The 12,890-nt window shown below is 56.7% G+C and overlaps 1 protein-coding gene across 1 annotated transcript; it reads left to right on the plus strand.

The window, feature by feature from the left end:
• Positions 1-5,384: 5,384 nt before the first annotated feature.
• LOC130264951 (maestro heat-like repeat-containing protein family member 7) lies at positions 5,385-11,163 on the plus strand. Its single transcript, XM_056513637.1, has 15 exons — positions 5,385-6,268; positions 6,399-6,463; positions 6,569-6,718; positions 6,902-7,050; positions 7,369-7,519; positions 7,723-7,910; positions 8,008-8,145; positions 8,404-8,518; positions 8,674-8,811; positions 9,028-9,204; positions 9,336-9,491; positions 9,637-9,738; positions 10,083-10,185; positions 10,449-10,505; positions 10,801-11,163. The coding sequence occupies exons 1-15, from the start codon at positions 6,148-6,150 to the stop codon at positions 10,998-11,000; spliced, it is 2,010 nt and encodes a 669-aa protein (XP_056369612.1). The 5' UTR covers positions 5,385-6,147; the 3' UTR covers positions 11,001-11,163.
• The last annotated feature ends 1,727 nt before the right edge of the window (positions 11,164-12,890 follow it).

Consider the following 12,890-nt stretch of genomic DNA (forward strand, 5'->3'; position numbering starts at 1 on the left):
TGGCTGTGGCGAGAGAATGCGTAGGGGCAAGTGGGAATCCACTGGGGAAGCCATTTGGATCTGACGATGGAGGACCTAAAATCTCACCAAGTGCAGGGGGATCAAACACCAACCCTAAGCGGAATGAAAATGAGATCCAAAAATTTGGGAAGTTCCAAGGGAGATGCTATTTTTGTGGAGAGGTGGGTCACATCAGGAGGTACTGCAAGAAGATCACAATAGATGGGGCTACAGAGAGAGAGCAAGAGGCCCTAGAAAAAATTTTGAAAGGAGAGGATTAGGGGTGTCAGGGGCTCTATCCCTTGGGGGACCCTATGAACCATCAACAAGAGCCCTTGATAAACCTAGACGTTGGTCCCCGAAATTTTAGTTATGAATTTTTAGTTGACACGAGTGCAGACAGATCTAGTCTAAAAGAACTCCCGGTAGGTGTCCATATAGGCAATCGGACATGTGAGGTCATAGGAGTCAAAGGAAAGCCCTTTAGAGCCCTGATAATTGAAGGAGTGGAATTAAAAGGAAATTTCAAGCAGTGTGTGGCTGACATGATTTATCTACCTCATCTGGTGAAGAACTTGTTAGGAAGGGATTTACAGGTTGAGTTAGGGGTAGGAATCATCCCAGAAAATGGTAGGATGGTTGTGTACATCATGAGGCTAGCTGAAGGAGACTTAGGGGAAATTAACCCTCGAGTGTGGGCAGAAGAAGGGAAAACATCACACCGATAAATGTACAAATGCAGGAAGGAACCCCCCCCAGGAGAGTAAATACAGTACCCAATATCAGCAAGGTAGAGAAGGATTGGTACCTGTCATAGACCATCTCCTAGCAGAAGGTATCCTGGAGCCATGCATGTCTCCCCATAACACCCCAATATTGGCAGTTAAAAAGGCAGAAGGGAAATATAGATTAGTGCAAGACCTAAGAGAAAGACTTAATGCAAGACCTAAGAATCATAGTTAGACACCCTGTGGTGTCTAATCCCTATAATCTGCTGAGCAAAATTCCAAGGGAGCATGCATGGTTCACCACCATAGACCTGAAAGATGCCTTCTGGGCATGTCCATTGGCTGAAAAGTGCCGGGACTGGTTTGCTTTTGAATGGGAGTATCCAGAAGGGAAAAGGAAACAACAGCTAAGATGGACCTGTTTACCCCAAGGATTTACCGAATCCCCCAACATCTCTGGACAAGCACTAGAGGGACATTTGGAACAGTTCACTCCAGAAGGCGAAACACAAATCCTCCAATATGTAGATGATTTATTAATATCCGAAAAAGAACAACGGTTGGTCAGAGTAACTAGCATCAAACTCCTTAATTTTCTAGGAGAAAAAGGCTTAAAAGTGTCTCGAGACAAATTACAATTCGTTGAATCGGAGGTCATTTACCTTGGTCATATTATCAGAAAAGAGTACAAGAAATAAAGCCCTGAAAGAATTTCAGGTATCTTATCTATCTCAACCCCAAAAACTAAGCATGACATTACAAAACTTTTAGGTCTTTTTGGATATTGCAAATTATGGCTAGATAAATATTCTCAAAGTGTTAAATTTTTTTATGAAAAATTCGTAGGCCCCGAACCTATAAATTGGACAGTCCAAGACGAAGAACAATTAAAAGAATTAAAGGAAAAATTATCTTCAGCTCCAGTTTTAAGTTTACCAAATCTTAAAAAGGAGTTTGATCTATTTACTAACACTGAAGGAGGAGTAGCTTATGGGGTTTTAACCCAAGAGTGGGGAGGTTGTCGAAAGCCAATCGCCTACCTTGCGAAATTCTTACATCCTGTGGCAAAAGGATTGCAGCTATGTCTCCAGGCAATTGCAGCTGCAGCTATTTTAATAGAGGATGCTCAAAAGTTAATATTACAAGGAAAAATCAAAGTACACACACCACATGTTATTAAAACCGTCCTAAGCCAAGGGGCCCAGCAGTGGCTAACAGAAGCCAGAATATTAAAATATGAAATCATATTAATGAATACAGATAACTTAGAATTAGTCACTTCTAAAAGTATAAATCCAGCCCAGTTTCTCTCTGGGAAACCCCTACCACAGCTGGAGCACAATTGCCTGGAGCTCATAGATTTGCAGCAGACAAAAGTAAGAGAAGATCTAGAAAGCACACTGTTACATTATGGGGGAGTACTGTTTACTGATGGATCAAGAGTATAGATGGAAAAAGATCTGGATATGCAGGCTCTAACTGTGCCTCTGTTTGTCTCTCTTCTAGCCCTTCAAGACATGGCAGATGACATCAGCCCTGCCATCTCATGCCTGGCACTTCAAACTCTGTACATAAACATGGCTGTACAGAGCATTCCCTCCTCCCGACTCGAGAGGATGCTAGATCGATTCCGCAGGCTCTGGAAGTCACGGCCTTCCCTGGGTGGCCGTGGCCGGTTCTCCTGCTGGAGTGCTGTGGAGAACTGATGTGGGAGGGTGCATCTGCTGGGGCCATCTGAGCCTGCAGGGAAAACCTCTCTTCTTCTTCATGTACTTTATTTCAACCTACTGTAAATAATTTAGTAAATTAGTAAATTCTTAGTTAGGTAATTAGGAATTAATAGGATTAATAAACTGCTGTCGTTATACACAGAGGTCCAGGAGCTTTCTTTTGGTGCCCAGAGTCTTCAGGCCAATGGGGAAGAGGGGAAAAAGGGTGCTTGTGCTCGGCAAGTTGGCCAAGCCTGCGTTGTTCAAGGGAAAGTGGCCAAAAGCCCCTTGGCCTTTGGTGGTTCTGCCGAAGTCTTAGGGCTTCCAACAGAGCGGCTGGGCCGAGGCCGGAGCTGCGGCGGGGATCCCTGAGAGCCTGGTCCCTGGAGATGGCTGCAGGGGACAGTGGGAGGCGTGAAGGGATGCGGTGCTGCCAAAGCCTGCCAGGATAAGGCAGTGGGAAGGCGTGAGGGGGATGTGTGTGGCGGTGGGAGGCTGCAGGCTGTGATGGGACAGGAGGGCTTGTGTGGATGGCTTGGTGGGAAGCCCTGAGGAATTGGGTGGCAGAGGCCATGAGCAGTCCCCAGCCTGCCACCTTCTTCCTGCCACCCAGCTGCTCTGGCGCTTCCCCGACGCGTCTCCGGGGCCTGCGGCAGACGCTCTGGAGGCCTGGCCTCAGCAGGATAACGGGGACACCCCCGAGGTGCCCATGCTGGTTTGCACTGGGACAAGGAGGGACAAGGAGGGACAAGGAGGCCGAGCAGGCCCTGCAGGAGCACGGCCCCTGGCTGCTGCTGGCGAGGCGCAGTGGGCAGAGGCCAGGGAGATGCATCACCTGGCGCTCAGAGGCCTCGTGGTGCTCAGCAGGGACCCCTCGATGGTGAGGAGGAGGCAACAGCTGAAGCTGTGCTGGCAGTGTATTGGAAGTTGGCCTGGCTGAGACACAAAATCTGCCAGATTTCACCAAGAAAGAGCCAGGTGTTGAGTACAAGGCCTGCAAAGCATTTGTTAATCAGGGGCAAACCTAACTGTTCTTCCCACAGTCCTTACTGGTTATGCTGACTGGTTCAAGTTCTCTTCCCCTAGTGGTTACTTGTTCTCATTATATGGTAATAGTTCTAGAAAGTTCTCCCCCTGAGGGGATATATTGTCACGCCCCCCCTTGTTTTGTGTCCTTGGAGTTTGTCTCAGTACAGCGTTGGGTTTCTAGGCATCGTCTCTGTTTTATTTTCCATCTGAGTTCTTTAGTTTTGGGCCAACTCTGTTGTTCCCATCCCTTTCTTTTGACCATTCAAACCCTCAATAGTCTGAATCCAAATGTTTCATTGCAGCCACACCCACCAGCGTGGGGTTGGAGAAAGCAGCCCCTTGGGCTTGGCTGGGCTTTGGGAGCTGTGGCAGCTGCTCCCAGCTCTCCTGCGTTGCTGTCCAGCTGCCCGAGTGCCTCAGGAGAGGCCGAGACCCACCCCCCCCAACACTGTGCTCAGGGCTCACAGAGCTGCTGCTGCCATGCAAGGACATGTCTCCTGCAGTTGGTCTGCAGAGTCGCTGCTGTCATCATGGCTCTGCACACCAGAAAAATCACCAGGGTGTGCACAGGAACAGCAGCTCCCAAAGGGCTTATACCTCCTCGGGAAGGCATCCGCACCAGCCAGGATGCCAAAAGACAGGATGCTGTGGGCACGAGTATATGTGTCTTGGCAAAGAGTGTCAGAAAAAGCCGCCATGGCTTTCTCTTGCCTTGCCAGCCTCACAGCCACGCTTGGCAGCTGCAGCTGCAGCCTGTCCCCCTGACTGACTTCAGTGGCCGTGCTTGAGGGCAGACTCGCCTGCCACACCCGGCTGTCCCAAGGCAGCAGCGTTGGTGCCATCGTTACAAACACTGATGGGACACGAGTCCTGGGCTGCAGCTGCTGACACTCTCCTCCATTCAGGCACCTCAAAAAAAAGGCAGCGTGTGCTTCTAAACTCGACATGGAGAACTTCCTCAGAAAGAAGGAAGCAGCAGCAGATTCTGAAGGAAAGCAGGACTCGTGTGGCTGAGGTTCAGGAACGGAGGGAAGGAAGCACTTTGGTGTCTGCTGAACTGATGGCCAAGGTCACAAGCTCAGGCTCTGCTGAGAGGATTCTGCTCTGGTCTTGTTGGAGGCTGTTCCCTTCCAATGCATGGCCCTCCCTTGTTTCTGGATCAGGTCTCCTGGATCCTTGGGAACATGTGTATTCCGTGTCTATGGAAGAGCAGAAAGTGGCAGGATATGTTTGCTTCCAGTCCTTGTCTTGGCTCTTCCTTCATGGTGCTGGCAGCATCATCAGAGACACAGAACAGCTTGTCTCATCCCAGTTATCCCTTTCTTCTGCACTTGCCCAGGTTGCTCGCTGGTTCACCAGGGAAGATCGCTGTGAGTTCCTGTCCATTCCCTTGCCCAGCACACACCGAGATGTGTTTGGACATGAGCTGCTGGCCACAGGCAGACAGGCAGCAACCTAAAGCATTGGGCATCAGATGGTGGATGCCGTCAGAAAGCAAGAAACAGTCAGAAGAACACAAGGAAACTTGACAGGATCTTTGTAAGAATCTAATTGTGCTGTGAAGGTCAACAGTGGATGGGGTTTTTGCGCTGCAGATAATCACTTCCAAGCAAAAATCATTCCAGGAAGGAGCAACAGCTTCTGCCTTCTGACAAAGACCAGGTGTTGCCACCAATTGCTCCAGGTGCTCCTGCCAACAGGCACCTGCAGAAAGGAGCACAGACACCAATGCACATGGGCTTTGGCTGTCCTCTGGCACAGAAGTGCCCTGCGGGCAGAGGTCTCTGTGGCAGCAGTAGGCACCAGCACTGGCAGGGCTTGGGGGTGTCAGGTCTCCTTTGGCAGGGGCTCTGCCACACCTGCTGATGCCAGTGCTGCCCTGGCCCCAGGGCTCCGAGCAGCATTCGTGTCCTGGGCCATACGTCCCATGTCTGTGTCACAGCCCTGCGTGTGTGACGGCCACCCAGCACCGGGTCATGTCCCAAAGAGGCCCTGGCAGCTTCTCTGGAAGGCCCCAGTGCCCTTCCTGCTGCAGCTGCATCGGCAACCGTGGGGGCTCCTTCTGCTGCCCTGAGCAGGCAGAGCAGAGGAACATCTGCTTGTTGTTTGAGCCGCTCCTCAAGTTCCTCTTGGGCTGTCCTCAACATTCAGGGAACATCTTCCTTGCAAGCTGGACAAGTTTGGGGGGGGTGGGGTTGTCCCCAGGGCACGTGGGGGTGTGTCCTAGGGCTCTTTGTGACACAGAGCACCGTGGTCACCGTGGGATGGAACAGAACACAGCGTACAAGGGTGACCCTTTGTGACACGCGGTGACATAGGTGCTGGCAGCGACACGGCCACGCCACAGTGCTCGGTGCACGCGTCGGGACAGGACGGAGAGAGCGGTGCTGTGAGGAGCCCCCGCACAGCCAGCTCGTTCCTTGCTGACCCGGAGCTTTCCCGAAGTGCTACCTGTGCAGGTGACCTCGAGGCCAGACTGCGGGACTCGGCGAGCCGGAGCATTTCCAAAGCATCTGCCGTCCCTGCAGCCGCTGCCCTCGAGGACAGACTGCAGGACTTACTGTCCTTCAGCCTTCCCAAGGCTTCTCTGTTGCAGCTGTGCTTTCAAGGCACAACTGCAGCACTTGATCTTTGAGCTTTTCCCAGGCATCTCTCCTGCAGGCCATCCTAACACCAGAGACATGGAGCAGACCCCCCCCATGGTGCCCAAGCTGGCCTGGGTGAAGGAGGAGGAGGAGGAGGCTGCAGCTACCTCAGCACAGCAGCCTGGAGAGCTGGAGCAGCTCCAGCTGCTGCAGGAGGGTGAGTGCCAGAGCTGGGCCACAGGGCTGGTGCATCCCGGGGCTGTCCCTGCCTGGCAATGCAGGGCTGGGCCCTGCTCTCCGGCCTCTCCCGCAGCCCCTCAGCCCTGGCTGCGCTCGCTCTGTGCCAGGTGCAGCCATGGACTGGACACAAGAGCAGGACCCTGCCCGTGGCCGCTTCCGCAGAGCAGCGCAGGTACTGCAGCCATCCCCTCCTGGGCTGGGCCTGCTGTCACTGCTCAGCCCAGCACCGTGCCTCGAGCACTCCATGGATTCTCCCTCTCTTCCTGCCCTTCTGCAGATGATCTGTGAATTCATCGTGCGCGTTTGGCGGGAAGAGGCCACCGCTTTGGGCACTGGGCCTTCGGCAAACTTTCACCTCTTCAGTGCTGAGACCAGTGCTGCCATGCTGGATTTGCTTGTGGAGAAGGGTGTCTCCAATCCAAAACAAGTAAGCAGCCTCTGGGCAGGGCTCGCTCACCCCAGGAACTGTGTGGCGCCTCAAGCCGGCTCTGCTGGGTTCCCTCAGCCTCTGAGGCCCAGCCCAACGTGGTGGGAAGGGCAGCACTTCTCAGGGGAAGCTGGGGAAGTTGCTGCTCTGGCAGGTCTCCAGGTCTCCCCACGCCTTCTGCAGGTGCCAGCCATGGTGAGGTACATCCACAAGTGGCTCACGGCCAATGAGTCTGCTGGGCACAGGCTGGACAAGGCCCTTCTGGAGCTGACCAAGGAATACCCCTGGGATGTGCTGATGACTCTCTTGCGCTGGGCCCCATCGGGTGACAGGTACCTTGGGCAGCCCCACCTGCCTTGAGGGCTTAGGGTTCATCCCCCGTTACCCTGCAGAGCCTGTCCCTGCTGAGTGCCACACAGGGGCACAGCTCCATGCCCCTGCGGCCCCTCCATTTGCAGTGCTGCCATGTCAGCCCCTGAGCGTGCTGCCACGCTCCCTCCCTACGGGGCTGCACCCCCGTGAGCTGGCTGGGCGCTGCTGGCCAGGGCCAGTGGGCAGAGGCAGGGCTGACGGCCAGTGCAGGTCCCTGCAGCAGCCCAGGCCACGGTGCTGTGGCCGAGACCCCCTGACACAGAGCTCTGACTCCACAGAGCTGCTGCGGCCATGTGGGGGGTGATCCTGACCTCCACGGGGACTGCGGAGCCGGCGCTGCAGATCCTCATCACTGTGCTGAGCGCCTGGCCAGTGGACACCTCTGTGTACACCTCTGATGGGGACAGCACAGGAGTCTTTGCTCTGGCTGTGAGTTCCTGCAACTGACCTCTGCTTGCCCCTAGGCCACCTCCCCACAACTGCATCTGCCTGCCTCAGGCACTGCGCTGAACCTGGGGCACCAGCCTGGCTGCTCCCATGGTGTCTCCTCCGGCCTCTCCCTCGCATGCTCAGGCCCTGCACATGGATGTCTTGGCACCTACATTTGTCTCTGGGTGCTTTATTTTTTGCAGGCAACCGTGACACTGTGGAATGTCTTCAACTGGACCTGGTGCCCACCTATAGTGTTGGAGTACTCCCCCTCTCTCTTTCTGCGTCTGCTCTTCCAAGTTTACATCAGCACACTGTATACACCAGAGGAGGTTGATACCTTCTGGAAGGAATGCCAGAAGCAACTCGGCCTTGCCACCAACCCCCAAAGGTGCCCCATCCCAGTCCCGCCAGTCTCCCCATCCCTCCCATGCCCCAAGGCAGGAGTCAAGGCTGCCAGTGTGACCTGGGCTTTGCTCTGCACACAGGTTTGCAGTGCAGACTCTGAAGGTGCTGCTCTGCCGAGTGCAATGTGAGCATGTGGTGTTGGCCATGGAGCGCAAGGGTGGCTGGGACACGCTGCTCTATGCTGGCACCCACCACTATGCAGTGGGTCTGCTGGCCAGGTGAGACCCCCTTCTCCATGCTGCTGCTGCCATTTGTGCCCAGGGTGCCCCACACAGTTCCTGTGGCCATGGATGAGAGGGCCTTGTCACAAAGAGAATGAAGAGCAGACTGGAAAAGGCTGGGAGGAGGGTGCCCGGAACAGACGCCTCACAAAGCACCCACGGGGTGCTCGGGAACAGACCAGGCCTCTGGGAGTCAGCCCTGGGACAGCTTTGCCTGCCTGGCTCAGGGGCAATGGCGTCTTTTCCCCCCACCAGGGAGATGCACGGTGTCTCCGTGTATTGGTGTCACTACATCGTGTCCTATCTCTTGGAGTTACTCAGCCAAGGCATTTCAGACTGGGAACTGCCTGCCATGGCGTTCCTTGTGGAGGTGAGCCCCATGGCCAGCGCTGCCCCGCTGAGCTGACTCCCACCCCTCTGCCCTCTCACAGCCTGGAATGGGGCAGCTGCCTGGAATGGCGCAGCCCTGTGCAGTTCTGAGCTCCTGCCAGCTGGGCACCTCGGTCACTGCTTTGTGCCTTCCAGCTCCTGGAGTTCGTGGACTTCAGTAAATGGGCTGACGGCATCCTGGAGATCATGCCAAGGCACCTGCAGAGCGAGTCCAAGGAGATGCAGCGCCTGGCTCTCAGAGGCCTCGTGGTGCTCAGCAGGGACCCCTCGATGGTGAGGAGGAGGAGGCAGCGGCTGAAGCTGTGCTGGCAGCGTGGCACTGGGAAAGCAACCCCTTGAGCTTAGCTGGGCTTCGGGAGCCGTGGCAGCTGCTCCCAGCTCTCCTACGTTGCTGTCCAGCTGCCCGACTGCTCCAGGACAGGCCTGCGGCCCCTGGTCTCCATGGCAGCAGCAGCAGCATGGGGTTGCCCAGCCTTGTGTTCCATGCAGAACAAAAGAATGCATAGCCTGACTGAACGCCTTGTGGACCTGCTGCGGGATGCAGATGAAGAAATTGTTGAGACGAGCGCCGTCGTGCTCAGCGCTCTGCTGCCGCAAAGAGACCTCGCCATACCCAGCCCCATCGCCCTGCGGCTGGCTGCAGCGCTCTGGCCACTCCTGGACAATGTAAGGCTCTGTGTCCCCAGCCACGGCCAGTGGGAGCTGCCCCCAAGTGTGGTGTCCCATGGATTTCCGGGCCTGTGCACAGAGGGGCCTGGAGCAGCTGATGTGGAGGGCTTTTGCTTCCTTTCAAACAGGACAAATGCCAAGTGCAGCTGCTCTCCATTCGCCTCTTCCAAGATGTGATGAGGTTGGTAGAGGCAAAGGGGAAAAAGGCCCTGAAGATGCTTGTGAGCAAGAGCCTGCTCCCACTCTTCTTCAACTGCCACAACGAGAACGTGCGCGTGGCAGAGGTGAGGACTCCTGACCGCTGGTGTCCCCATGCTCAGCTGTCTCCCTGCACCCTGGCACCTCATGGGCTCCAGTCTCCTCGTGGCCTTGGCACAGGGAGGCAGCTCCTGTGCCCTGGGCTGCAGTGCCATCTCTGGCTCTCTGCAGGCCTCTCGGGAAACGCTGCTTGCTGCAGTGAGCTTCCTCAAGAGGAGGGATCTGGAACACCTGGTGGTGACTGCTCAGATGTGGAGGTTTGGGGAGTGCTTGGTAAGGACAGCCTGCAAGCCCCAGCCCCAGCCTGGAGAAGCCCCTGCCCACGGTGCCCAGTCTGTGGGGCTGGCAGCTGTGGCCCCTGCCCAGTGCTGCACCCAGGGGCACCAGCCTGCGCCCCACACGCTGCTCCCTTCCCCGGGCTGCCCAGGCAGGCTCTTCTCCAGGCTCCTGTGGCCCCAGGGCAGGAGCTGATGGAGCCCCGACCCAGGCGGGCTCTGCTGCGGGGCAGCACCGCGCCTTGCCGGGCCCTCTGCTCCCCTCGGGGCTGTGCGGGCAGGGCAGCCCGGGCCCAAGGGGCAGAGCCCGCCCCGACCCTTCCCTCCCGCCGCTCTCCGCAGCTGGCACAGGACAGGGACCGAGCGGCCGAGCACCTGCGGCAGGCCCTGCCGTACCTGCGGAGCCCACAGGAGCCCCTGCGAGAGGCGGCCGTCCGCTTCCTGGGTGAGCACACGGCCGGCTCCCTCCCCGCCCCGCCGCAGCTCGGCCCCAGCCCCGGCAGCTGCTGCCATCCGGGCCGGGGCCGTGGAGCCCCGCCTGGCCTCGGGGCTGCTGCCGCCCTGTGCCAGCCGTGCCCTTGGGCGGCAGGGTGCGGCGAGGGCCCGGGCTGAGCCCTGCAGGGGAAGGAGGTGCGGCGGCCACAGGGCTGGCAGCGCCGCTGTGGGGCAGCCGTGCCGCTGGGGCCGTGACGGGCTCTGTGTTGCCAGGGCTGGCCGGGCGGTTCCTGAGAGAGCAGCAGCGAGAGTTGCAGCTCCTGAGCAGGGGTGAGTGAGGCCGGCGGGCTGGCAGCGGGGGCTGGCGCTGGCAGCTGCGTTCCCTGCCCCGGCTGCGGAGGGCTCTGCTCCCTGCGCGCACCAGGGGCGGCGTGGGCAGAGCACAGAGACCTTTCAGGGGCCTGTGCGAGGGAGAGTCGGGGCCAGCACCTTCCAGCTGCTCCTTGCTGTCTCCTGCTGCCTCCAGGCCGTGGCAAGAGCTGGCGGGCATGGACGGGTCAGGAGGGTCTCCCCAGGTCCCCGCAGATGCAGGCTCTGACTGTGCCTCTGTTTGTCTCTCTTCCAGCCCTTCAGGACATGGCAGATGACATCAGCCCTGCCATCTCATGCCTGGCACTTCAAACTCTGTACATAAACATGGCTGTACAGAGCATTCCCTCCTCCCGACTCGAGAGGATGCTAGATCGATTCCGCAGGCTCTGGAAGTCACGGCCTTCCCTGGGTGGCCGTGGCCAGTTCTCCTGCTGGAGTGCTGTGGAGAACTGATGTGGGAGGGTGCATCTGCTGGGGCCATCTGAGCCTGCAGGAAAACCTCTCTTCTTCTTCATGTACTTTATTTCAACCTACTGTAAATAATTTAGTAAATTAGTAAATTCTTAGTTAGGTAATTAGGAATTAATAGGATTAATAAACTGCTGTCGTTATACACAGAGGTCCAGGAGCTTTCTTTTGGTGCCCAGAGTCTTCAGGCCAATGGGGAAGAGGGGAAAAAGGGTGCTTGTGCTCGGCAAGTTGGCCAAGCCTGCGTTGTTCAAGGGAAAGTGGCCAAAAGCCCCTTGGCCTTTGGTGGTTCTGCCGAAGCCTTAAGGCTTCCGACACAGCGGCTGGGCCGAGGCTGGAGCTGCGGCGGGGATCCCTGAGAGCCTGGTCCCTGGAGATGGCTGCAGGGGACAGTGGGAGGCGTGAAGGGATGCGGTGCTGCCAAAGCCTGCCAGGATAAGGCAGTGGGAAGGATTGAGGGGGATGTGTGTGGCAGTGGGAGGCTGCAGGCTGTGATGGGACAGGAGGGCTTGTGTGGATGACTCGGTGGGAAGCCCTGAGGAATTGGGTGGCAGAGGCCATGAGCAGCCCCCAGCCTGCCACCTTCCTCCTGCCACCCAGCTGCTCTGGCGCTTCCCCGACGCGTCTCCGGGGCCTGCGGCAGACGCTCTGGAGGCCTGGCCTCAGCAGGACGGTGGGGACACCCAGGGTGCCCATGCTGGTTTGCACTGGGACAAGGAGGGACAAGGAGGGACAAGGAGGCCGAGCAGGCCCTGCAGGAGCACAGCCCCTGGCTGCTGCTGGCGAGGCGCAGTGGGCAGAGGCCAGGGAGATGCATCACCTGGCGCTCAGAGGCCTTGTGGTGCTCGCAGGGACCCCTCGATGGTGAGGAGGAGGCAACAGCTGAAGCTGTGCTGGCAGTGTATTGGAAGTTGGCCTGGCTGAGACACAAAATCTGTCAGATTTCACCAAGAAAGAGCCAGATGTTGAGTTCAAGCCCTGGAAAGCATTTGTGTTGGGGGTTGAGTGTTTTCCTATTACTGTGTCAATTTAAAGAGTTTTTCCCATTATCATGCCAATGGAGCTGGCCAGTTACACCCCGCATGTTTGGTGACTCTGGACAAAAGGGGTGGGTGGGATCGGCTTGGAGAGGGGCTCTCATGCTTCCGAAGGGGACTCGTGTTTCCAGCGAGCTCGGAGGAGGATCCCCTGGTCTTGGAGCCACGCGGCCGAAGGCAGGAGAGCCAGACCCTCTGCCATCACCTGCCCTGCATCTGCCCTGTTACAGCCTCCAGTCTCTGCGGACACAGCTGAGCACCAGAACCCAACGGTGAGCGAGGAGCTGCCCTCTCCAGCCGCTCCCCCCTGAGACCGGCGCGGCCGCAGCCGCCCCTTCCCGCCTCCGCTCCTGCCGAGAGAGAGCGTGCCCACAGCTAAAGAAAGGACTGGAACCGAGTAATCTGTTCTGTTTTGTTAGTAATTTTAACAACTGCTGTTGTTCCTGCTTGTACAGTTAGATACATTAGTAAAAGAGCTCTTATTCTTCACCCCTTATCTCTGCCTCAGAATCCTTGATTCAAACGTTTATAATATTTGGGGGGAGTGGAATTCAGGTCTCTATTTCAAAGGAAAGCTTCTGCCTTTATTGGCAGACACCTGTCCTTCAAACCAGGAAAATATGTTAATCAGGGGCAAACCTAACTGTTCTTCCCACAGTCCTTACTGGTTATGCTGACTGGTTCAAGTTCTCTTCCCCTAGTGGTTACTTGTTCTCATTATATGGTAATAGTTCTAGAAAGTTCTCCCCCTGAGAGGATATATTGTCACACCCCCCACCTTGTTTTGTGTCCTTGGAGTTTGTCTCAGTACAGCGTTGGGTTTCTAGGCATCGGATCT

The sequence above is a fragment of the Oenanthe melanoleuca genome, chromosome Z (assembly GCF_029582105.1).
Source record: "Oenanthe melanoleuca isolate GR-GAL-2019-014 chromosome Z, OMel1.0, whole genome shotgun sequence".
In the NCBI taxonomy this organism is placed as follows: domain Eukaryota; kingdom Metazoa; phylum Chordata; class Aves; order Passeriformes; family Muscicapidae; genus Oenanthe; species Oenanthe melanoleuca.

Coding starts and splice junctions, on each gene's coding strand:
- LOC130264951 (XM_056513637.1), top strand. CDS start 6,148: ATGGAGCAGACCCCCCCCATGGTGCCCAAGCTGGCCTGGGTGAAGGAG. Junction 6,464..6,568: donor GCTTCCGCAGAGCAGCGCAG/GTACTGCAGCCA, acceptor GCCCTTCTGCAG/ATGATCTGTGAATTCATCGT. Junction 9,739..10,082: donor GGAGGTTTGGGGAGTGCTTG/GTAAGGACAGCC, acceptor CGCTCTCCGCAG/CTGGCACAGGACAGGGACCG.